The sequence below is a fragment of the Carassius carassius genome, chromosome 20 (assembly GCF_963082965.1).
Source record: "Carassius carassius chromosome 20, fCarCar2.1, whole genome shotgun sequence".
Lineage (NCBI taxonomy): Eukaryota > Metazoa > Chordata > Actinopteri > Cypriniformes > Cyprinidae > Carassius > Carassius carassius.
This window is the reverse complement of record NC_081774.1, coordinates 13195064-13218181: the sequence shown is the minus strand read 5'-3', so window position 1 is coordinate 13218181 and position 23118 is coordinate 13195064. Positions and strand designations below refer to the sequence as shown.

General features: G+C 39.9%; 1 protein-coding gene across 3 annotated transcripts in view; it reads right to left on the bottom strand.

The window, feature by feature from the left end:
• Positions 1-23118, bottom strand: part of slc4a2a (solute carrier family 4 member 2a) — a 33781-nt gene that overhangs the window by 5807 nt on the left and 4856 nt on the right. The window contains exons 1-18 of one of the 3 annotated variants that reach the window (XM_059501700.1): positions 22764-23001; positions 18152-18310; positions 12591-12747; positions 11249-11499; positions 11018-11154; positions 10710-10921; positions 5935-6074; positions 4970-5026; positions 3654-3834; positions 3409-3544; positions 3098-3287; positions 2912-3017; positions 2641-2825; positions 1601-1817; positions 1303-1506; positions 1054-1202; positions 503-697; positions 94-306 (exon numbers count right to left, since the gene is read on the bottom strand). In XM_059501700.1, the coding sequence (XP_059357683.1) occupies positions 94-306; positions 503-697; positions 1054-1202; positions 1303-1506; positions 1601-1817; positions 2641-2825; positions 2912-3017; positions 3098-3287; positions 3409-3544; positions 3654-3834; positions 4970-5026; positions 5935-6074; positions 10710-10921; positions 11018-11154; positions 11249-11499; positions 12591-12747; positions 18152-18211 (2790 nt within the window). In that variant the 5' untranslated portion in view covers positions 18212-18310; positions 22764-23001. Of the gene's footprint in view, positions 1-93; positions 307-502; positions 698-1053; positions 1203-1302; positions 1507-1600; positions 1818-2640; positions 2826-2911; positions 3018-3097; positions 3288-3408; positions 3545-3653; positions 3835-4969; positions 5027-5934; positions 6075-10709; positions 10922-11017; positions 11155-11248; positions 11500-12590; positions 12748-18151; positions 18311-22763; positions 23002-23118 lie in introns of those variants that run through there. The other 2 variants (XM_059501701.1, XM_059501702.1) reach the window with 2 other exon arrangements.

Here is a 23118-nt window from a genome sequence, read left to right as displayed (position 1 = left end):
CCAAAGAAATTTGACCCTGTCATTAAAAACTTGTCCTATATGTTCATCTAGACATCATTGTGTAAATGGCACAAAACTGGGACAATGGCTTACCGTGCCAGGGAAAAAAGCACTGTTCTTGAATTTACGCAGATAGAAGGCAATGAAGAAGGTGCCGGTCGTGAGCACCAGGGAGAGGAGAGCTGTGTTTGGCTGGTTTAGGGTTTGAGGGGCATCTGGAGACCTGCCGTCACTTGTGGGTGTTGATAAAGCGGTGTCATTTTCTTCTCGCCCACTGCAGCTTCTGAGAGGATGATCCATGAAGATCTGCACATTATACAAGACTGTCTGAATATATGCTGATCACATTTAAATCTTTCATAAACATACACCACTAATTAAAATGTGGGGTGTTTAAGATTTTTCTATTTAATTAATGAATACTTTTATTCAGCAAAGATGAGCTTTTGATGAACATAAATATACAAATTCTAAGAATAAACAACAAAAAACATCTCAATACTTTTCCCAGCTTGAAGAAGGTCTCGTAGATGAAAATGAGAGAGATAAGGATGGAGAAGATCTCTTGGGTGAAGCGGGACACAAATCGCACCAGGAAGCTCCCTTCAAAGGCCACCGTGAGAACTACAATGATGATCAACCAGATTCCAATCCACAAACGTCCTGTCAGATACTCGATTTCATTGGACCTACAGAACTGCAAACACATTGATTCATATTCAGTTTTCCTGCTATATTATTCCAGTGAAATTTTTCACATTTGAGTTGTGGGGCAAATTCACGTAACAGTTGTGCCACTTTTGCTCACAAAAGTTCAGTCTTCTTCACTAATCCAGGTTCTAAATGCATTGCAGTAGCACAGAAAGGTATTTGAATTTATTATATGCTGTGATTTTCAGTCCAAAGACGCCTTTATATTCAAATTATGCTCAATATAAAATGTGCTTTATTCTCAAAAATCAGTGCTATTTGCATGCATTTTCTAAATTAAAACAACTACACTATTTGCAGGCACAATTGTAGTATTTGTATCCATTTATCAGAAATACTAACTGAATAGAAGGACTCTTCGAACACTAGAAGGGGTCCAGAGAAGCCCACCACCAGCAGAGGTTGAGCCCCTAGCAGACAGAACAACATTCCCTGCACAGCAGTGGAAATAATCAGCTCTGACACACCTATCAAACCATCAGTCTTTTCACCTGGGGAGGAGAGAAAGGATTTCATTAGGCAAAAGTTCCTTGTTTTAGATGCATCATTAAAACAGTGGCTTATATAGTCAAAAGTAGAGCTCTGACTAACCTAATAGTCCTCCAAAGGTGATGGCAGGAGAAAGGGCAGCAAAGTAAATGAATATGACTGTGGCCATGCATTGAGGACTTAGGGCATCTTTAAAATCACTGATGTATTTGGGGTAGCGGCTCCGTGCATCTCGGATAACCCCACCAAACAGCCGACCCGTCCTCCGAAGAGGATCGTCTTCAGGTTTCAGAGGAGGCTGAAGAGCTGAGAAAATTAAGAACGAATGAAAAAATTAATTCCATATATTTATTTTGGATAAACCGTTAACTGATTCTGTATATGAGCGAGAGCCTTGTACCGGTGTCCTCTGGGCTCTTGGGTTCCTTGGCCTGTAGTTTGACCTCTTGTTCATGTCTCTTGTGCAGCATCTCTTTTTGGAAGCGAGCGATAGAATGCAGCAGCTCATCTCCTCCAACCTCAGATGGAGGAAGCACAATACTGCAGTCCAGGAAGCTGTTGATGGCTGTCAGCAGGTCCTGCCGCTCATCTGCCAAATACGCCGCTTCATGGAAGTGCTGGAAGAGAGGTTTGAAATGCTGTTTATACTTCTGGCAATGCGGCAAAACAAATGCATCAAGATTAAAATACGATAAAATTATTGTTTCAACGATTTTTAGATATTTATTCACTACCGTTCAAAAGTTTGGGGTTGGTTAGATTTCTTTCCTTATGTTCACCAAGACTGCATTTATTTTATCAGAAATAAAGAATAAACAGCAACAAGTATGTGACCCTGGAGTACAAAACCAGTCATAAGTATTGTAGCAATAGCCAACAATACACTGTATGGGTCAAAATGATTGATTTTTTGTTTATGCCAAAAAAAAATCATTAGTATATTAAGTAAAGATCATGTTCCATGAAGATATTCTGTAATTCTCCTATACTATATGAAAACATTATTTTTGATTAGTAATATATATTGCTAAGGACTTCATTTGGACAACTTTAAAGGCAATTTTCTCAATATTTAGATTTTTTGCACCCTCAGATTGCAAGATTTCAAATAGCTGTATCTCGGCCAAATATTGTCCAATCCTGATAAAATGGACACTTCTGAACAGTTTGTCCTGGGTCACATACTGTAATATTACAATTTCTAATAACTGTTTATCTATTTTAAAGGGTTCATATGATGCGATTTCAAGTTTCCTTCCTCTTTGGAGTGTTACAAGCTGTTTGTGGAAAGAAAAGATCCCTAAAGTTCAAAGACTAAAGTCTCAAACTCAAAGAGATATTCTTTATAAAAAAAACTTTAAATTTGACTCATTCCAAATCTTTGCACGGTAGTCTATATACCTAAACATGACAGAATATATATTTTTCAATGAGACCTACTTTATCAGACATAAGTGTTGATATGGAGCGGCCGATTTGGTGGTAGTCAATGTTGGCATTGGGAGGGCCGAGCAACACGAACAGAAAGCGCACTGGAATCGGCACTTCAAGAACAGACTCTAACAGAACCGCTTCCTGCAGTCTCACAAAGGCCATGGTGGGCTGATCCAGGAAATCCACACTACCTGTGAAAATCGAGATCATCTGCATCATGGCTTCAACAGATGTAATGTGTCATGTGCTGACTGTTAAATATGGATAGTTAACTAACCCACGAGGACAACGGTTGCTTCTGCATCCTCCGGAATCTTCTCAAGCAGCTTCAGCTCATGTTTAGATTTGGTCTTGTGCAAACCAAAAAACTGGGCTGTGTCTTTCTATGGAAACAGAGAGGGAATGTTCTAATTGTCTGTTTTACCATTCTTTGCCTCTTAAAAACACACAGACTTTAATGCACCTCGATCCTATCTGAGTCTACACTAATGCGTGACTCAAAGTTACGTAGTCCTCCGATGAGCGGGTCTGTGGCAGGGGGCTCCGGGGTGGCGATATGGTTACTGCTATGGTAATGAGATATAAGAGAGCCAAGGCTGGTTGCTGAGATGTTCCGTTTAAATAAGCTGTGCTCCTTGCCGTCACTCGGATGACTGACAAACAGAAGAACAACAAAGCATGAAGTTCAGCTGCATGATTCAAATGAGTAAGGAGTTTTTTAATAGGCAAGTAACTTTATTGATCTTTTTTGAGATGTGCAGAGGTGAAACTAACATGTGTTTGAGGAGCAGGGCTCGGAGCACATTGGCTCTGTCCTGTGCTCTGATTTGATCTGAGATTATCATCTGCTCCACCACCTGATGAGCAATACCAGGCAGCGTCTTCTGGTCCAGATCCAACAACACTGCACCTGTAAAATTACACCACTTATACATCAGACGCAGCAGCAAAAAGCATTTTAAATTTGTAAGAAATCAGAGTAATTTACACTATAGTTAGACTTTGTATTCCTCTCTCACCGTGTGAAATGGTCTTGCGGAGCTCCAGCAGGCTGCGGAATGAGAGTGAAGCTACGTGAGGTTTGCCCCAGCGCTCTGTCTCCTCCTCCACATCCTCCTCAAACTTTATCCAACGAGCTGTTTCCTTCCAATGCATCTCCTGGTTCTTATCCATCAGTAACTCATTCAGCTCAACAAACACCTGCGAGAACACATACATTTATTATTTATGTGACCTTTCTTCTTCTGTTTATGCTTAAAGAAATGATGAGTTCATTGAGTCAGATAAAGTTCAGTAAACACTCTTTCTTTAAAATATAAAATGCAAAATAAATGAAGAAAAAAAAAGTAAATGCATCATTATAGGCAATGCTAAACACATCATTTGAGGAAGCAGACAAGATTAAAATTAGTCTACATTTCATTGTGGATTATATCTGTTGTTTTTGTTTTTTGTTTTTTCTTTCAGTCAAGAGCAATCTTGAGCAATCTTTTCATGCAAGCCATCCAAGAATATCTGCAGATTTCAGCTGTTGGAATAAAATCTAATTTATTGTGTTTTAAGTTGATGTCAGTAGAGCTGTTCAGTTATCTTAAAACTAATGTTAAGCATTTAAAGTTCTCTGAGAAATTTCTAATTGGTTGATAGAAAATAGTTTTTTGTTTATTTATGAGTAACATCACCAGTTGAAGAGACTTTAAATTACACATCAAATGTGAATTCTAAATGTATCGTGTTCTTTAAAAATCCAGATATGCCATAATATATATAAGCTACACTGCCATTCAAAAAAGTTTTGGGGTTTTTGGAATAAGTTTAAGCACATCAGTTAAAAACAGTTGTGCTGCTTAAAATTTTCTGGATCTTTGATGAGTAGAAAGTTTAAAAGAACAGCATTTATTTTAAATAGAAATCATTTGTAACATTAGAATGTCTTTAATTCTCACTTTTGGTCAATTCAGTGTGCCCATAAGTTCTAAAAGTGTTCATTTATTTTTGAAAAAACTATAATTGCTACTTGATTTAACAAATAAATAAACTCTTATCATTTACCTTAAATGTTAAAGTCTCTTTAAGTAATGTTACAAAAATTAAAATAATGTTATTAATGTTAACAGATCTCATAAATCAAAAAGTGGCATTCGATAATGACTGAACAGCTCTACACAAGTGCAGTTCTACTAGCTTAGTTATACACGGTTCTGATACTGTGACCATCCACGGCCTTCCACAAAACTTGTGGTATAGATCTGTTAGCAAACATGTGGTGAGTAAAAACCACACGCAAGCTTTAGCTGTTTCACAAAGCAATCATACCAGCTCTGTGTCACCCTACCTTCAGCTGTCGGGCACGACGAACCCTGTAGTCCATGTAACAGGGCCATGATCTCCTCTAACAAACAACAGCAGGCTCAGTGAGCCAATGGCAGAGATACCCCAGCTTTATACAGCATGCAAACTAAATCTAAATCTTTTACTCTATTGTCTCAAGTCTAAGAAGGCATTACAGCTAAAGGATGCAATTTGCTTGATATTAAAACTTTAGTAGGTTGATTTCCTGAATTTGTTCTTTTTGTTTGTGCTTTTGGGAAATAATCTTTTAAGATTTTAATAATCATATTTAACAATTGTGTTACTAAGGTGATGCTGAAGACATGATATGTACAGTACAGACCAAAAGTTTGGACAAACCTTCTCATTCAAAGAGTTTTCTTTATTTTCATGACTATGAAAATTGTAGATTCACACTGAAGGCACCAAGGGCTATTTGACCAAGAAGGAGAGTGATGGGGTGCTGCGCCAGATGACCTGGCCTCCACAGTCACCGGACCTGAACCCAATCGAGATGGTTTAGGGGTGAGCTGGACCACAGACAGAAGGCAAAAGGGCCAACAACTGCTAAGCATCTCTCGGAGAACTCCTTCAAGACTGTTGGAAGACCATTTCAAGTGACTACCTCTTGAAGCTCATCAAGAGAATGCCAAGAGTGTGCAAAGCAGTAATCAAAGCAAAAGCTGGCTACTTTTAAGAACCTACAATATGACATATTTTCAGTTGTTTCACACTTTTTTGTTATGTATATAATTCCATATATAATTCCATGTATTAATTCATAGTTTTGATGTCAGTGTGAATCTACAATTTTCATAGTCATGAAAATAAAGAAAACTCTTTGAATGAGAAGGTGTGTCCAAACTTTTGGTCTGTACTGTATGATTTATTAGCTACACCAAACACCCAAGCCTAAAAAATAGCTCCAAGTGGACAGGGGAAAGATAATCTAGTTAGCTGGTGTCTCACCTCATGTGGGGTTCGATCCAACTTGGTGCGGATACGACTGCTGGGCTCTTTGTGATCCTTGCCGATGTGAACCACCTGACCTTTAGCGCTTTTCTTAACCAGGTGCCGCCGCACACCAGGGACATCCTCAAACCTGTGACCTGCAAGAAAGACAGCAAGACGATGCTGAAATACTAAACCGAGAGTTAAAAAACAACAAACAAGTCAGAACAACACTGAATCCATTGTAACACACCAGAAGGTCTGTGAGTATCAGTAACTCAGGTGCTTATCCAACCCTGACGACACTGGCTACATCACACACAACAATCAGCATCCAAACACAGAAACACACAACTGGGCACTTTGAGAATGTCCACATTCCTGAACCACAGCCATAGATGGTTAGACTGAAAACATGATTTCTTCTCAAAAGAATGAGAACGGAAGGGTAAATAAAGGATTGCTTTATAACCTTAGAAAAAAGATAGCAGGAAAACAAAAAAAAATTCCAGTACTGAAAACATGTTATTGGAATGGATTGATACAATACATATTATATATATGATATATATGTATTTTCAATTATGTATTTATTTATTTCTCTCCTTCTGAGAAATTATGTATGTCCTGTATTTTACCTCTGAAAAAAAACACATTATTGATGATCTATGATCAGCTGAAAAGCCCAGTACTCACTAATAACTAATATACAGCTACACTATACCATAGGAGATACTTATGGGTTTTATGGGTACTTGGAAAATCCTGAATTTGCTCTGTTAAACATTTTAAACAAAATTCATAATTTTAAAACAAAAAAATAATTAAAAGGCTATCAACTGATTTAAATTATTTATATTATACCTAAATATTAGATAGCATTGTTTAATTGATTGTATGTATATTATATACATCATTGATTATGTATATATATTTTTTAGAATGTACGTTAAATTTTTATTTTACTATAATGATCATCATCATTGTTTCAAAAAATACTTATAGATTCTATTTCTTACAGATGTCTTTCATCGCTATTTGTAAAAAAAAAAAAAATACTGAAAAGAATGTCTCAGCATATTACAATGATTTCTGAAGGATCATGTGACAATGAAGACTGAAGTAATGGCTGCTGAAAATTCAGCTCTGTCACCACACGAATAAATTACATTTTAAAATATATTAAAAACAGAAAACTGTTATTTGACACTGTAATAGTATTTTACAATATTACTGTTTATACTTGTGGCGGGGGAGGCGTGGTTTAGCGAAGTCTGCAACGGGAGAGCGAATGAAGAGACGAGCGGTGGTAAGTGGTTCAGGTGAGAGACAATTAACAGCTGGATCTCATTGCAGTGATTGGTGTGGGGAACCGGTATTTAAGCCGCACGACATCCGGAGAAGGAGAGAGAGAGGACACGTGGGAAGAAAGAGACGCCGACGTGCGCGGAGAGATCGTAAACCCAAGAGCAGTGCATTGTATTGAAGACGCTTGAACGTGTGCGTATGTGGCGCAAATTTATTTTTCTGTTTTATTTTTGTTGTCAATAAATACCCACGAGCCTCAGGGGTCGGCAAACCCCTTCCTTCTGTCTCTCTCTCTCTCTCTTTCTTTTCCCCTGGGGTATTCCACTGGATATAGTGGAATACCCCGTAAAGGCCATAGCCATTAAATTTAGAAGCCAAAAGCATAATGTGGAGGTGGCCGTTAGTCCGCGCCTCAGGCATCTGCTAATCTTGGGAACCAATTGGCCAGCGTTTCAGCAATTATTGGGGTGTTTAACAGTGGATGCCGTTGGGGGAAAGAACTGGCCGGGGGGCGGGGCGAGCGCTCAAGTGGGAGAATCTGTACCAGGACCTAGCGGGGCGGTCTCAGGGGATCCGAGCGGCGTGGCGAGGCTAAACCTTTCCAGTCGTGATGACTTTCACCTGGAACAATCCCAAGACGAGACACTCAAACATGCGTTCGAGCAGGTCCGTTCTATCGATGGGCAGGTCCTCCACCCTGAGCGCCCGCTAGCCCATCCGTATTTTGCCATTATCAAGGATCGGTTGTATCGAGTGACCCGCGACGCTCAGACAAAAGAAGATACAACCCAATTGTTAGTACCTCGGAGCCGTCGGGAAATGCTTTTCCAGACGGCGCACTGTAATCCTATGGCGGGACACTTAGGAGTAATGGCAACACTAAATCGACTAACGACCCGATTCTTTTGGCCGGGCATTCACGAGAACGTGCGCAGGTGGTGCGCGTCTTGTCGGGAATGTCAGTTGGTAAACCCACCGGCCACCCCAAAAGCGCCATTGCGCCCTATTCCCCTAGTGCAGGTCCCCTTTGAGCGAATTGGTATGGACCTCATCGGGCCGTTAGAATGATCGGCACGGGGACATCGTTTCGCGTTGGTCTTAGTGGATTGCGCGACACGATATCCTGAAGCAGGACGGCCTGGTCGAACGGTTTAATCGCACATTGAAAACCATGATCCGGAAGTTCGTACAGGAAGACGCGAAAAATTGGGACCGGTGGCTAGAACCCCTCTTATTTGCTGTGCGCGAGGTCTCCCAAGCCTCCACGGGGTTTTCCCCCTTCGAGCTTCTTTATGGACGTCAGCCCCGGGGGGTTTTAGACGTCCTGAAAAAAACTTGGGAGGACAGACGCTCGGATAGCAAAAATGAAATTCAATATGTCCTGGACCTGCGAGCAAAACTCCACACACTGGGACGGCTCTCTATGGAGAATTTGCTTCAGGCCCAGGACAGACAAAGCCAGCTATATAACCGGGGGACTAAGCTACGAGAATTTGCACCGGGAGATAAAGTGCTCGTGTTACTGCCAACCTCTAGCTCCAAATTACTAGCCAAGTGGCAAGGAACCTTTGAGGTCCCACGGCGGATAGGAGATCTCAATTATGAGGTAGTACAAACAGATAGAGGCGACTCATGGCAAATCTACCACCTCAACCTTCTTAAAAAAATGGAGCGGGGAGGAGTCAGTGCTGCTAGCGATGGCAGTGATTGAGGAGGAGGATCTCGGGCCAAAGGCGGTTACTAAAGAGAAATCCCTCGCAATAGCCCTAGGGGGAGATCACCTCTCGCCCTCGCAGCTCACTGACATTGCGCGTTTGCAGGTGGAATTTGCGGACGTGTTTTCGCCCCTACCTGGTCGTACTGACCTGATTCAGCACCACATTGAGACAGAGCCGGGCGTCGGGTGCGGTTTTGTGTAGACTATCGCAGGGTGAATGCAGTATCTAAATTTGATGCTTATCCAATGCCGCGAATTGACGAGTTGCTCGATCGGTTAGGCACGGCTCGCTTTTACTCGACATTGGACTTAACAAAGGGATATTGGCAGATCCCCTTATCTCCCATGTCCAAAGAAAAGACAGCCTTCACCATGCCGTTCGGATTACACCAATTTGTTACGCTTCCTTTCGGCTTGTTCGGGGCCCCGGCTACGTTCTAGCGACTCATGGATCGAGTGCTGCAGCCCCATGCTGCATATGCCGCGGCATATGGAGCATGTGAGGGTGTTCCTCAGGGCGCTGAGACGGGCGGGGCTGACGGCCAACCCGAAGAAGTGTGCAGTTGGGCGGGTGGAGGTAAAGTATCTGGGCTTCCACTTGGGCCACGGGCAGTTGTGTCCTCAAATCGATAAGACGGCAGCAATTGCGACCTGCCCCAGGCCGAAGACCAAAAAGGAGGTGAGGCAGTTCTTGGGGCTGGCGGGATATTACGGGACCTTTATTCCTTGTTATTCGGACCTCACCAGCCCGTTGACTGACCTCACTAAAAAGGAGGTGCCGGATACGGTCCAGTGGACGGAGCAGTGCCAACAGGCCTTTACCCGAGATAAGGCTGCCCTGTGTGGCGGGCCGCTCCTGCACTCTCCTAATTTTTCTCTCCCCTTTTCCTTGCAGATGGACACGTCGGACAGGGGGCTGGGCGCGGTCTTGTCCCAGGAGGTGGAGGGGGAGGACCGCCCGGTGCTGTACATTAGTCGAAAGCTCTGGAAGAGAGAGACTAAGTACAGCACCATAGAGAAGGAGTGTTTGGCCATCAGGTGGGCGGTTCTCACCCTTCGCTATTACCTCCTGGAACGGGAGTTCACCCTCTGCTCGGACCACGCGCCCCTCCAGTGGCTCCACCGCATGAAGGATACCAACGCGCGAATCACCCGTTGGTATCTAGCTTTACAGCCATTTAAGTTCAAGGTAATTCACAGGCGGGGGGCGCAGATGGCTGTGGCCGACTTCCTCTCCAGGAATGGGGTGGGGGGGGGTTGCAGGCCGGATGGCTCCCCGACCTGAGTCGGGCAGTGGGGGTATGTGGCGGGGGAGGCGTGGTTTAGCGAAGTCTGCAACGAGAGAGCGAATGAAGAGACGAGCGGTGGTAAGTGGTTCAGGTGAGAGACAATTAACAGCTGAATCTCATTGCAGTGATTGGCGTGGGGAACCGGTATTTAAGCCGCACGACATCCGGAGAAGGAGAGAGAGAGAGCTGAGAACTCGTGGGGAGAAAGAGCCGCCGACGTGCGTGGAGAGATCGTAAACCCAAGAGCAGTGCATTGTATTGAAGACGTTTGAACGTGTGTGCATGTGGCGCGAATTTATTTTTCTGTTTTATTTTTGTTGTCAATAAATACCCATGAGCCTCAGAACGCCGACCCCAGTCTCCTTCCTCTTTGATCGTTTGAACTTTACCACAATACTGTATCATATTAATGCAACCTTGTCAAAAACATTAAACAAACCTTTCTGTCAAATTTTACACAAACACACATACGTACTCACTTTTAATGCCATCCAGGTCAACGGTGGCGAGCGTCTGTGCCTCGCTCTCATCAGTAGGCATGTATTGATAGTGTTGTAAGGATGTGCCTGTCATGTTGCCCGTCCGGCGGCGCTCCTGCAGATCGTAACTGCGGCCAGAACTCAAACTTGGAAACAAACATGGGGCAGAAACTCGTCTGCCATTGGGCAGATTATGAACCCAGTTTCTGCCCCTGATGTGGCAACAGAACATAGTGAGTTTGAACACATACATTCTATGCGTTTGTATATGTGTGTGTGTGTGTGTGTGTGTGCGCATATACACTTACGCAGTTGTTGTAACATTTTCTGGTATGCTGATACTGGTGTGAAGCATTGAATGGGGTATGATAGGCAGCTTTCGTTGTGGTGAGGCTTTACCATTCTTATTTACAGTGGAGTCTCGATCATCTTCTGATACAAAAAACTGGGGGCCAGCAAGAGAGGAATTAGTAAGATCATAACAAGTAGGGTGTGTGTGTGTGTGTGTGTGTGTGTGTGTGTTTGTGTGACTCGACTACCTGTGCATCCACCTCTGTGTCCGTTTCCGGTGTAGGTGTGGTGGTGACATTGCCCTCTTTATCCTGCTGACTACAGGAATCTTCATCCACCTCTTCATCCTCTTCATCCTCATCTATTGGCGGAGCTGATCCCATAGATGAACTCCTCCTCCTTCCTGAGTCCTTCCGCTTTCTTCCGGGCTTTTTCCTCCGGCCCTCTGGGAAGTGTTTAGACAGAGGGTGGTGAATGTGTAGAGAGCTGTGACGGTGATCTACAAATGCCAAAAACATCAAAGACTTAGAAGAGCATCACTACAGAGCCCCTTAAGGGAAATGGCCATGGTAAAAAAAAAAGATAGGACTAAATCATATTATAACACATATTTCAATGTGTTTGTGAAGTTCACCTGAGAAACTCTGCATTCTCTTACAAAACTTCAGATATAAATATTATCAGGTGGGAGGGAAAACTATATTTCTGTCATGGCAACTCTAGAGTTATTTGCATGGGAATGTGCATGACAATGTTAATGTGTCTTTGTGGGGGAATAGATATGCTACGCTGCTACTGCTGAGGCAGAGCAAGCACCAAGAATTGCTACTGCAAATACACCAACAACATGCTGCTGTGAGCAAGTAATAAATACTGCTGCTGCACATATAACATACATTAATAACCCCCATAGCATACATGATCCCCCCATAGTAGATCTATACAGGTGGAGCTGGGGAAGGTGGAGGGTTTCTGAAGTGTAATGCAAACTGCTACCACAAACATTAGCTTAGTATTTGAATGTTGAGCAGTGAGCTCATTGGCTACCGATACTGGAGAGAACCAATCAGCTGTGACATGTTATGATGATGTCATTATGTCATACTGAGTTGTATCTATCGGACTGCGCAATCTAGTGTGTCATGCCAGAACTTTGTATTTCAGTGCTCTATATTGCAAACAAACACAAAGTTTCTCAGGAGAACAAAATAATTTTGCAGAAAAATGCAAATGCATTGAAATATAATTTAATTTCCCCATATGGGCTTCGTAGCCTCACTAACTATCCATTGAGCCATTTATGATTCATTGAGCATTTACTGATTAAAATTTTGCAGACCATGTAAAAAGGCATTCAGATTTGGAATGAAATGAGAAATATTTAAAAATTACAGACTTTTTACTTTTGCTGTTTTCGTAATTTTAATATAATTTTGAGATTTTTTGTTGTTGTTGAAAAAACACCATAACACACAATAAATATAAATAAAACAGTCCAAATAATATGCATTCCCATTCAATTTAGTCATTTGTAATATGAAATATGTTTTTAAGGCTATAAACCAACTGCATCAGTAGTAAAGCTCTCACACTCAAAGTCCTCCTCATTAAAGGTGCGGTGTTGTTCAATTGGCAAGCGCTGGGGGGGTGTGAGGATCTGCTGGAAGCGCTGCACTCCCAGTGTCTTGTTCAAGTCCCCTTCATCATCATCATCACATCGCTGGGGCGGAGAATGCACTGCAACAGGCTACATGTAACCAGACAGAGATAACTTTCATTTCTTTTCAAATAGCCTATGTAGACATCAAAGCAGATGTTTTGCAAGAAAGAGTCATTCAGCCATGCATTCTCAGATTCTTATTTGTACATCATAGACTAGGCAAATTAATTTATATAGCACAGTTTATACACTATGCTAATTCATAACATAAAAAGGATAGCAAAATGATCATAACAGATGCATAAGAAAAATAATAAAAAGTGATTAATATTTATTTAAAATGAATTAAACGCAAATAAGGAGAAAATAATATATAAATAAGATGATTTTTGTATAAATATTATTATAAATGTATAAATATATCCCCTGCTGGTATATGCTCAAAAAAGCCTCGTTCTCCAATGACAGTCAATCCAAATTAGCTGTGTTATGACAAAATACATCTTATAAATATTCAAATGTATTTTTATATTTTACAGTTTGCCTTCACCCAATCAGCACTGTCTTGCCATTTTCATGCATCAGCTGAAAAACCAATCACTTGGCATTTAAAATAAAACTTGGATGCAGAATTGAGTGCTTATGTTGCTCATAGCAGATTTCAAATCACAAACTTCCAGGAGTCAACTCTCAATTAAATGACCTCCTTCATAGTAAATGAATGGCATATCTGTGTATATTTATGGATGGTATCACTCTCTCTATGCTCATTTTCTCATTCCGTCTCTTCTCCCCCGCTGTCTGTGGTATGCTATCCTGAGGATAAACTGAGGCTTGTGGTCATGTGCTTCATTTAATTCTGTGTTTTGACAGAGGGGCCCGGCTCCCGGTAAAACTAACATGCCTACAGATACCAAACTCTGGCACGCAGATGCTCAATCAAGACGCAGAATCCTGTAGCTCATCCCACCAGAGCCACAGAAAGTGAGTCAGCACTCCTACATCCACTCACAGAGTCGCTTCAGTAGATCATGACTAAAGTCAGCCAGTGATGCTGAATGTGTCAAGAAGCCTTGTGAAGCTGCTGGACCATGGATGTCTCGCTGCTTAGGCTTGTTAAGAAGCCTGGTATGATACACACATACCAAACTGCCAATGAGGTGGACCAAAAACATAATGTGCAGTAGTGACCAGCTGCTCTTGTCAACCGTAGAGACAATCAAAACACTGAAAGGTCTTCTGACTGCAGTGTATTGCCAGAGCAGCCCTCAAGAAAAGGAAGCAGAGGTTGAGATATCAAGTATAGAGCCGATTCTTAGTTCTTATCAGACACTTCTCTACACCCCCAGCCTCTGACATCATCGCCCATATCTATAGTCACATCCTGATCCCTTACACGCATAGTCATCTTCCTATTTACAGAACTTTCACTTCTTAACAATATTATGTAGGCATACAGCTATATAAGTTATATTTACTTATAGTCCGAGAACAGTCTGAGAACAATAATTATATAATTATTTAGCATGATCATTGATGGAAAAATGCTTGTGTATAATACTGTGTAAAAAAAATCACCCATCCACATAAGTCAAAATTTTATCCATCCAATAAAATTTCACATTCTACAGGTCACTTGTATAAAACTTTAGAACATTAAAAGAGTACAAATATCAAGGCTGCTACATTCAGTACTACTTAATATCAAGTCAGGATAGTTTAAACAATTTCACCAGACTTAGTTAGTACACACAGAATGTGTTTTTGCATTTAGCTCCTCTGCTTTTCTATTGTTTTTATATCTATAAAAAAAGAGCTAGATAGACGTGTTTGAACATCGTGTTTGCGTCTTTTGCAGTGTCTCGCACATTTTTTCGTTCCTGTGCCCTGCATCTTGCATTTTTAAGACAAAACCGTGCTTAGTGTCCCCTTATTCAGCACAATCCAGTACAGTACGTCCTAACCAGCTGTAATGCAAGCAACAAGTAATAAAATGTATCTGTCATGTTAAAAGCCGTCACCGCTACAAGTGACACTACTTGTGGAACAAGAACAAAATTATCGTTGCTCAAGGGCACCTATTATGCAAAATCCACTTTTACATGCTGTTTGGACATAAATGTGTGTTGGCAGTGTGTGAACACAACCACCCTACAATGATAAAAATCCACCCACTCCTCATTTTTTAAACCCTTTTAAACCAAGTCAGTCTCACTAGGCCTGCCGTTTTGATTCTCATGCAGTGTGACGTCACATTGTATATGGCCAGGCCACTGGGGTTATTGACAGCTCTTTATTGCTATAGTTTCATTTATACATTTCATTTATTCATTTTAACATTTATACGCTGTTCTCCATTTTCTCCACGCTCAAGCAGCTGTAACATAAACAATGTCTCGCAAGTAATTTCAGTGCTCTGTGTTTGGATGTAAGACTTAACATAAGAGTCTTCATTTTCTCCCAACATCTGAGCTGCTGAGGTCACTGTGGATTACTTTCATTTTACAAGGTAATGCGCCTCAAAATCTACCTAAATACGTTTATCACTCCAGACTTCTTTGTGAATGTCATGTGATTATAGTGCTTAGCATTTCAACCGTATTTGTGTGCATATATTAAGTATTTTTTAACTAATCTGCACGATGCCTCGTTCATAGCGCGAGATTCATTCGACCACTGTGATCTACAACAATGACAGGTCAGTGCAGTTCAAGCACAGTATCATCGTGCTGTTTCGTCCCACTTTCAGTGCATTTGGCCTCCAATATGTACGGCTAAACACCGGTTCTCTCACTCTCAGTTATGTTGCTTCTACCTGCTGTTTATTGCTGTAGATATACAATGCAGAGGGATGTTCGTGAGGCCCTCTTCTGGAGACAGGTCGGGAATATACTGCTCATTTGCATTTAAAGCGATACACTCCAAAACAGCTCTTTTTTTTTAGACACACCAACAAATGACATTTTCCAGCTATTATAATAAATCATATTTTGGGTATTTTGGGCTGAAACTTCACAGACACATTCTGGGGACACCCAAGACCATTATTACATTTTGTAAAAAGGGGCATAATAGGTGCCTTTTAAACTGATCAAACGTGGATGAGGAGAGACTGACAGTGTGCATTTAGAATCGGATATTATATGATAAAATCCCTTAATTTAGTATGGGTAACACTTTAGTATAGGGACCAACTACCTGCTTGCCTATTATTAATGTATTGGCTGTTTATTAGTACTTATAAAGCACATATTCTGCATGACCATATTCTACTTCCCTTATCCTACCCAATTCCTAAACTTAACAACTACCTTATTCACTAGTAATAAGCAGCAAATTAGGTGTTTATTGAGGCAAAACTCATGGACCTTAACAAATTGTGATTGTTGTATGAAAATACAAGTTTCTTTCTTTTTTTTTTTTACATTAAGCCCTTAATTTGAAATTCTATTTTTAAATGGTGATACAAATGTACAAGAGGTACCAAGCAGATGGGAACTCTTCAGATTTTTTTGTGTCGCATCACACATTTTATGACAGACAACTGCTCGCTGCAGCAACCTAGTTGGGATATTGTAGACATAATTCTTATCCCATCAAGGGTACCAAGTCAGGACTGTTATTGGTGCCCCCAGGTGCATGAGGCCCCTGTAAAACACACACACACACACACACACTCACTCACATTCCACCTCCTCAAATCCATCTGTCTTTGATTTGCCTCCATTATACTGTATACACCTGGCTTGAATATTTCTGATATAACTCAAAGCTTTGTGTTCCTGAATACCGAATCCTCTACACAGGAATTAAAGTTTTTTTTTTTTTCAAAGGATGAAATGTGATGCTCCTGTCACCTCATCTTCCTCCCTCCATCCACACAGTGAGCGACTCAAATTAATTTACACATTCCCACAGAAGTGCCATTGCCTCTGTGAGATCTGAGAATGATTTTAGTATGGGGAACAATGCTGAATGAGCAGAGCCAGAGATCTTGTTGAATTACGCAATCGTTTTACCAGACAGAGAATTACTTCACAGTGAACCCATTGATGACTTTATTTAGCTCTATATTTCATCACACAAAACCCACCAGAACTTCTGCATAATCTCATAATCAAAACAATCATTGACTTCCAAAGTAGGGGAAGAAATATTATGGTCAATGGGGACCAACCACTGTTTGATTACCAGCAATCTTCAACATTTTTGGGTGACATATTCCTTTGAAAAGAAAAAAAAACAATGGGGTAAAAAAGTTGATGTTTAGCTATTTTTACTGAAAAACAAGACAATGTGTGACTTAAGTAACTATAACCACTGTCTGGCGCCATTATAGATGCTAAACAATCATCTACTGTTCAAATGATTACTTAAGGATCTATTATGTAACAATATTATTCACACTGCAGGATCATTAATAAGAGCTTTTATCAGTTCAAGCTTTGTTGGCAGGAGGCTTGATTTCTTGATTGTTACCACTAAGAGCCCCTGTTCCCATCATGAGTGTAAGAAGCAAGTCCATCAAGCCATGCATGGCTCTTTGAGGAACAGTAAACCACCCAGATGAAGGCTAATTGAAACACTACAGTTTTCCAACGACATATTTAAAAACCAGACACAATCTGCACAGCACGTCTTCATCATTGCTGTATAATGGCACAACATGTTCTTTAGAAGTAAACTGATTTCTGGGTATGGTACATTAGGTGGCTCTGTCCTCATGGTTACACAAATTGTTTTTAAATCTTATTCTGGTGGATAAGCCCTCTAGAGTATTAATGGCAATTGAGAACAGAGCACAGCTAGAATCTCACCAAATCAGCAGAGCAGGTACTGCTGATGTTCCTAAACACATGTACCACACAAACACACACAACAATCACCCACTACTGAAAATTAACCAAACCTTTCCCCCTAACCTTAGATAACACTTTGGCAGCTATTAATGCCACTAGTTCCTCTGTGTGACAAAGAAAACATAAAGCTGCACAACATCGGAGAGATAGTAATGCAATTAACTCTCCTGATATATTTCCAGCAGATGCGTGAAAGTGTACTACCAAATATTCAACTACAAAACATCTTTACATTGAGTTGTATTGACATAAAACCGACCAGTGTAGTTTGATTCACAATCAAATGTCTCTTATGAACCGATTCTTTTTAAATAAACACAAACAGCGCAACCAGAGTAGTCCAATTCTCAAACAGAATGACTCATATGTTCTGGTTCTTTAATGAATTACTAAAAAAGGCAATTAAACTGTTTGAATCAGTTAACACTGTCCTGTTAATTTGCAACAGGTATATTGTGTTAAAAAAGTAAACAGGGTCACTGTCTCGTTCACTTTACTAATATTTTGTGTTCAATAGAAAAGCAGTGGATGAATACTGATGAAACTAACCTTAAATGTACTGTATTGGCAAAACATATTCCAGCTTAATCATCTTCATAGCCTAAAAAATTAAAAAGTTAAATATTACTTACCAAATGCTGTGTCAAGCTTGCGGCTGAAGTGACGTCACTGGCATCCTGAGGGTCACTCATTGCTTATGGTCAGGTTTGTGCGTGGTGCTGTAAAGTGCGCTGGCTTTAGCCCTTTTCTCTTTCACTCAGACTCAACTGGGAACTTTCGGGCAGCATAACCTGAGGTGAAACATAGAAAAAAAAAAACATCTGCTAGGTTTGAAGATCTCCAACAGATCAATTTACAATATTTTACAGACAACCTTCATTTTTCCTCACTGAGCTTCTGTGTTTTTGTAGTTTATTGAGAAATGCAGCACTGAGAAAGCTCTCGACTTTAAAGAGACTTTAATGACCATTAAAGCCTTTCCATTAATGGCTTTAAAGCCCTAGAGTAAAGATCCATATAGTTAAATAGTAACATAAATTATACATTCTGTGAATAGCATTAAATACATATTGTTGGAAGTCTTTCAAAGACCCAATAGATGGAATAATTTTTCTTCCATGTCATTTCACTTGATTATTATGAGAGAAAATGACAAAATAACTTGTACTCATAAAGTTAATTGCAACATCACATATATGCACATTTCCAAGTTTAAAAATAAATTCTAAAGACTAAAATATAAATCACATTTCCCTAAGAGGCTTTTTTCGTATCCTTGTAAAACCAAGGAGACCAGATCACTCTGAGCATCAGTCAACAACAAGGTCAAAGCTCATATACAATATCACAGTAACAGCATCTCATATGAATTGGGCATGGCACAGGAAATTCTGTAACATTTCTCAGTAGAAAATGCCAAAATTAGAAACCACATCCTTACTCAAATTGATAGAGATGTAGGTGTCATGTCAGTATGTGAAAGGTCACGCTATTCATTTCTTCCTATAGGCCACCAGTAAACAGTTTTTAAAGGAAAAAACATCAGTTGTTTATAATATTATACTTATAAAGGACAAGTTAACAATGAGGAATCGCAAAACTATATGGCAATGAAAAAAAGAAAAAGAAAAAGAGCACGACATGAGAATACAAACATCTTAAAAAAAGAGAGAGAGAATAATTCATACCTGTGAAAGCCCAAATATGAGAACACTAAAACCGTTGCCATTTCAGCCAAAGTGTATCTGCTCACTCAGCTTATCTATTTCCCCTGACTCTTTCTTGTAGTTTCCTGTAGCACCCTCCATTCAAAGGTTAAGTAGTGTGTGTGACGTTGGTGAAACATGCACTTGCCTAAACAGAGAACACTCTTTTCAAGGCTGAGTAGTTATAATGGCTGGAGTTCATGTCCAGTTTCCTTTCTTATTAGAACCTAAAATGTCTTAAAAACTTTAACAAGAAGTTGTTTTACAAATTTATGTTAAACTGTGATACTGTGTTATGCTAAACTGTGATGTTTTCAGAGCTATGAGTTGATGATATGACCCAGTTTGGTGAAGGTGCTCTATTTTCTAATTTACACTTCATATACTTTTACTGTGAACACTTTTGATGTACCTTTTGTAACAAGGTCTTTTGCTTTGATCCCGGGGGATCCAATCCTGGTCCTGGAAAACCAAAGTCCTGCAGTGTTTAGCTCCAACTTGTCCCAAGTTCTGAAGATTCTAGTAATCCTGAAGACCTTGATTACTTGGGTTCAGGTTCGTTTAACTGGGGTTGGAGCTGAACTCCATGAACAGGACCGGACACCCCTGATTTAATGGCAGCAGCACTATCTCCACATGTTTGATGATCATGTTGTTCAGCATTATTTGAGAATGATCCAAAGAGCACTTTAATGGAAGTAAAGCTGAACTTTTATACAAAGGGGTTCACATAGCCAGTGTCATATATTTGTACATTTTATATTTGTACAATTTTTTATTCTAAATTCAAAATCAGAAAAAAGTGCTTTATTTGGAGATTTAAAGGTTTCCTCATAATATATTTTATATCAACCTATTTTTTTTTGTTTTACAGGTACATCTCAAAAAATGTGAAATATTGTGAAAAAAATTGTAATTTATTTTAAAAAATGAAACTTGCATATATTCTAGATTCATTACTTGTAAAGTAAAACATTTCAAAAGTTTTTTCGTTTTAATTTTGATGATTAGAGCTTACAGCTCATGAAAGTCAAAAAATAGAGTATTTCCTAAGATCAATCAAGAAAAAGGATTTGCAAAACAGAAAAGCTTTTTTTTTTAAAGTAGGTTCATTTCTGCACTCAATACTTGGTCAGGGCTCCTTTGTCACAAATTCCAGCAACAGTGAAGTGTGGCATGGAAGCGATCAGCCTTTGAACTGCTGAGGCACTACTGAGCCTTCAGCTCGTCTGTATTGTTGGATCGACTGTTTCTCATCTTTCTCTTGAAAATATCCCATACATTTTATATGGGGTTCAGGTCAGGTGAGTGTGGCTGGCGAATCAAGCACAGTAATATCATGGTCAGCAAACCTTTTGGAAGTGTTTTTGGCACTGTGGTCAGGTGCTAAGTTCTGCTGGAAAAGGAAACCGGCATCTCCATAAAGCTTGTCAGCAGATGTGCAAAGTGTTCTAAAATCCTTCTGGTAGATGGCTAAATTTGATAAAACACAATGAACCAACACCAGCAAACGTCATGGCTCCCAAAATCCTCACTGACTTTGAAAACCTCACAGTGGACTTCAAGCACCTTGGATACTGTACCTCTCCAGTCTTCCTACAATTCCAGACCTTGATTTACAAAATTTACTTTTTTATCTAAAAAGAGGACAACAGTCCAGTTCTTTTTCTCCTTAGGTAAGATGCTTCTAATGTTGTTTCTGTTTCAGAAGTGGCATGGTAGCACTTTTCCTAAAGACATCTGAGCGTGGAGACTCTTGATGCACTGACTCCAGCTTCAGTCCAGTCCTTGTGAAGGTCTCCCAAGTGTTTGAATCGGCTTTGCTTGACAGTATTCTCAAGCTTGCAGTCATTCCTGTTGCTTTTGCAACTTTTTCTATCCAATTTCTTCCTTCCAGTCAATTTTGCATTTAATATGCTTTGATACAGCACTCTTTGTGAAGGGTGTCAATGATTGTCTTCTGGACCATTGCCAAGTCAGCAGTCTTCCCCATTATTGTGGTTTTAAAGAACAAGAGATACCCGGAATTTATACTGTAGGGATGGTCATTTAATGAAACTCAAATGTAAATATTCAAATTTTTTGAGATACTGGATTTTTTTAATGTTTTAATTTACACTTTTACAAAGTTTCACTTTATAAAATCATTTACAATTTTTTTTTTTTACTTTTTCACAATATTATAATTTTTTGAGATGTACCTGTATGTTTGTCAAACTCTTAAAACTTTATTTTTATTTCAGATTTTTAGTGCATCCTCAGACGTTTGGGTCTCACTGTGTGTCTGTACACTAAAGGTGACTGAGGACAGTGATTCAGCAGAGATGTTCCCCAGAGATTATGAGCATCCACACTGTGAGCCTTACGCTTGTGCTGCTGCCATGTGAACACTAAATTCAGAACTGTGTGATATAAATAATAGTTTCTAACAAAAAACATGCAATATCGCAGTTTCTTTACAGCATGCAATCACAGCACATTGGCTGTTGCAGTGTTATCTGTGCTATTTGCCTGTGTGGTGACAGTAGATGGTCAGAAATTAAAAAAAAAAAAAAGTCAGAGCCATGTAGAAAAACATGCAACCCAACATTGCACTGCTTTGCATTTAGTGCTAAATTTATATAAATGTACATTTTTATGCATATTTATGCACCTGGTAAAGTGACTTGCAATGCATTCAATTTACTAGAACTATATATTTTAGCAGTCCATTCATTCCCTAGGAATCAAACCAACAATATTGACAGTTCCTACCACCACGCTCTCCTGTTTGAACTAAAGGAACTCTAAATAGAACAAGTTCATTTGAAAATGAGTAAAACCTTCAGTATTCCAGTCCATTAGAAGAATCACTGAGTCATCGACTGCTCTTAATCTTGGCCAAAGTCATTGTTACCCTGATACCAAGTGTAACTCTAGACCCCTCATCATCACTGGGCTGGATATACAAAGGATGAACGAGAGAAAGAACCACATTCCTGACAATCACAGTCCAGTGACAACAAAGAATGACGAAAAACATGATTACATTTCGTTCAAGCATATTTCTATGTGTATAATTCTTCTCTGCCTGATAGTGTGTATAAAATTTAAGAATTCCAACAGGAAACACTTTGTAAGACAGGAAGGGCTGGAGTTACATTTTCATCAAAATACAATTCCAAACACTTTATATGCCTGTTTTTCTACCACAATAATATGAACATACCCTTCCTATATAACTAGCACCAGAAAACCAAAGATATCAAACCTAAAACTTACCTTATTTCTCTGAAACCTTTATTTCAAAGAACATCGTTTTGTTGTTTATTTTGTTACAATAAAAGGTCACCAAAATGGTTCAGTTAGCATAATTCCTTTAAAAATTTTCTTGTGTTCCACACAAGAAATTAAGCCATACAAGTTTGGAATTACATGAGGGTGAGTAAATGATGACAGGATTTCCAATTTTGGGTGAACTGTCCCTTTAACTAAACCTTGTTACAGAGAAGAAAAGCATGTTTGCTTCAAACAGAGAAACACGGAGAGAGAGACTTACCTCAGAATCCTCACTGCAGGGAGGCTACAGCTACAGCAGTCATTGTTGTGTGATAGCAAAGACCCACTGAAGCCAAACAGCCACCGAAAGGCAGAAAAAGAAAGAGACACAGAGGAGGAGGAGGAACAGGAGGTCAAAAAAGCAGTGATTGGAGAACAGAACAGCTGTTCTGGAAGTTGAAGTGCACTACCCTTTTACCCTAACCTCTCTCTGTCTCAGTCTCTCTCTCTCTCTCTGTCTATCTGTCAGGCACACATGCTTTTCACTTCCAACCTTGAGGCACCCACTGATAGCTGTCCCTCCCCCCTCGATTAAGTTTCCTCCTTTAGCCCTCTGACAAACATGTGACCGAAGG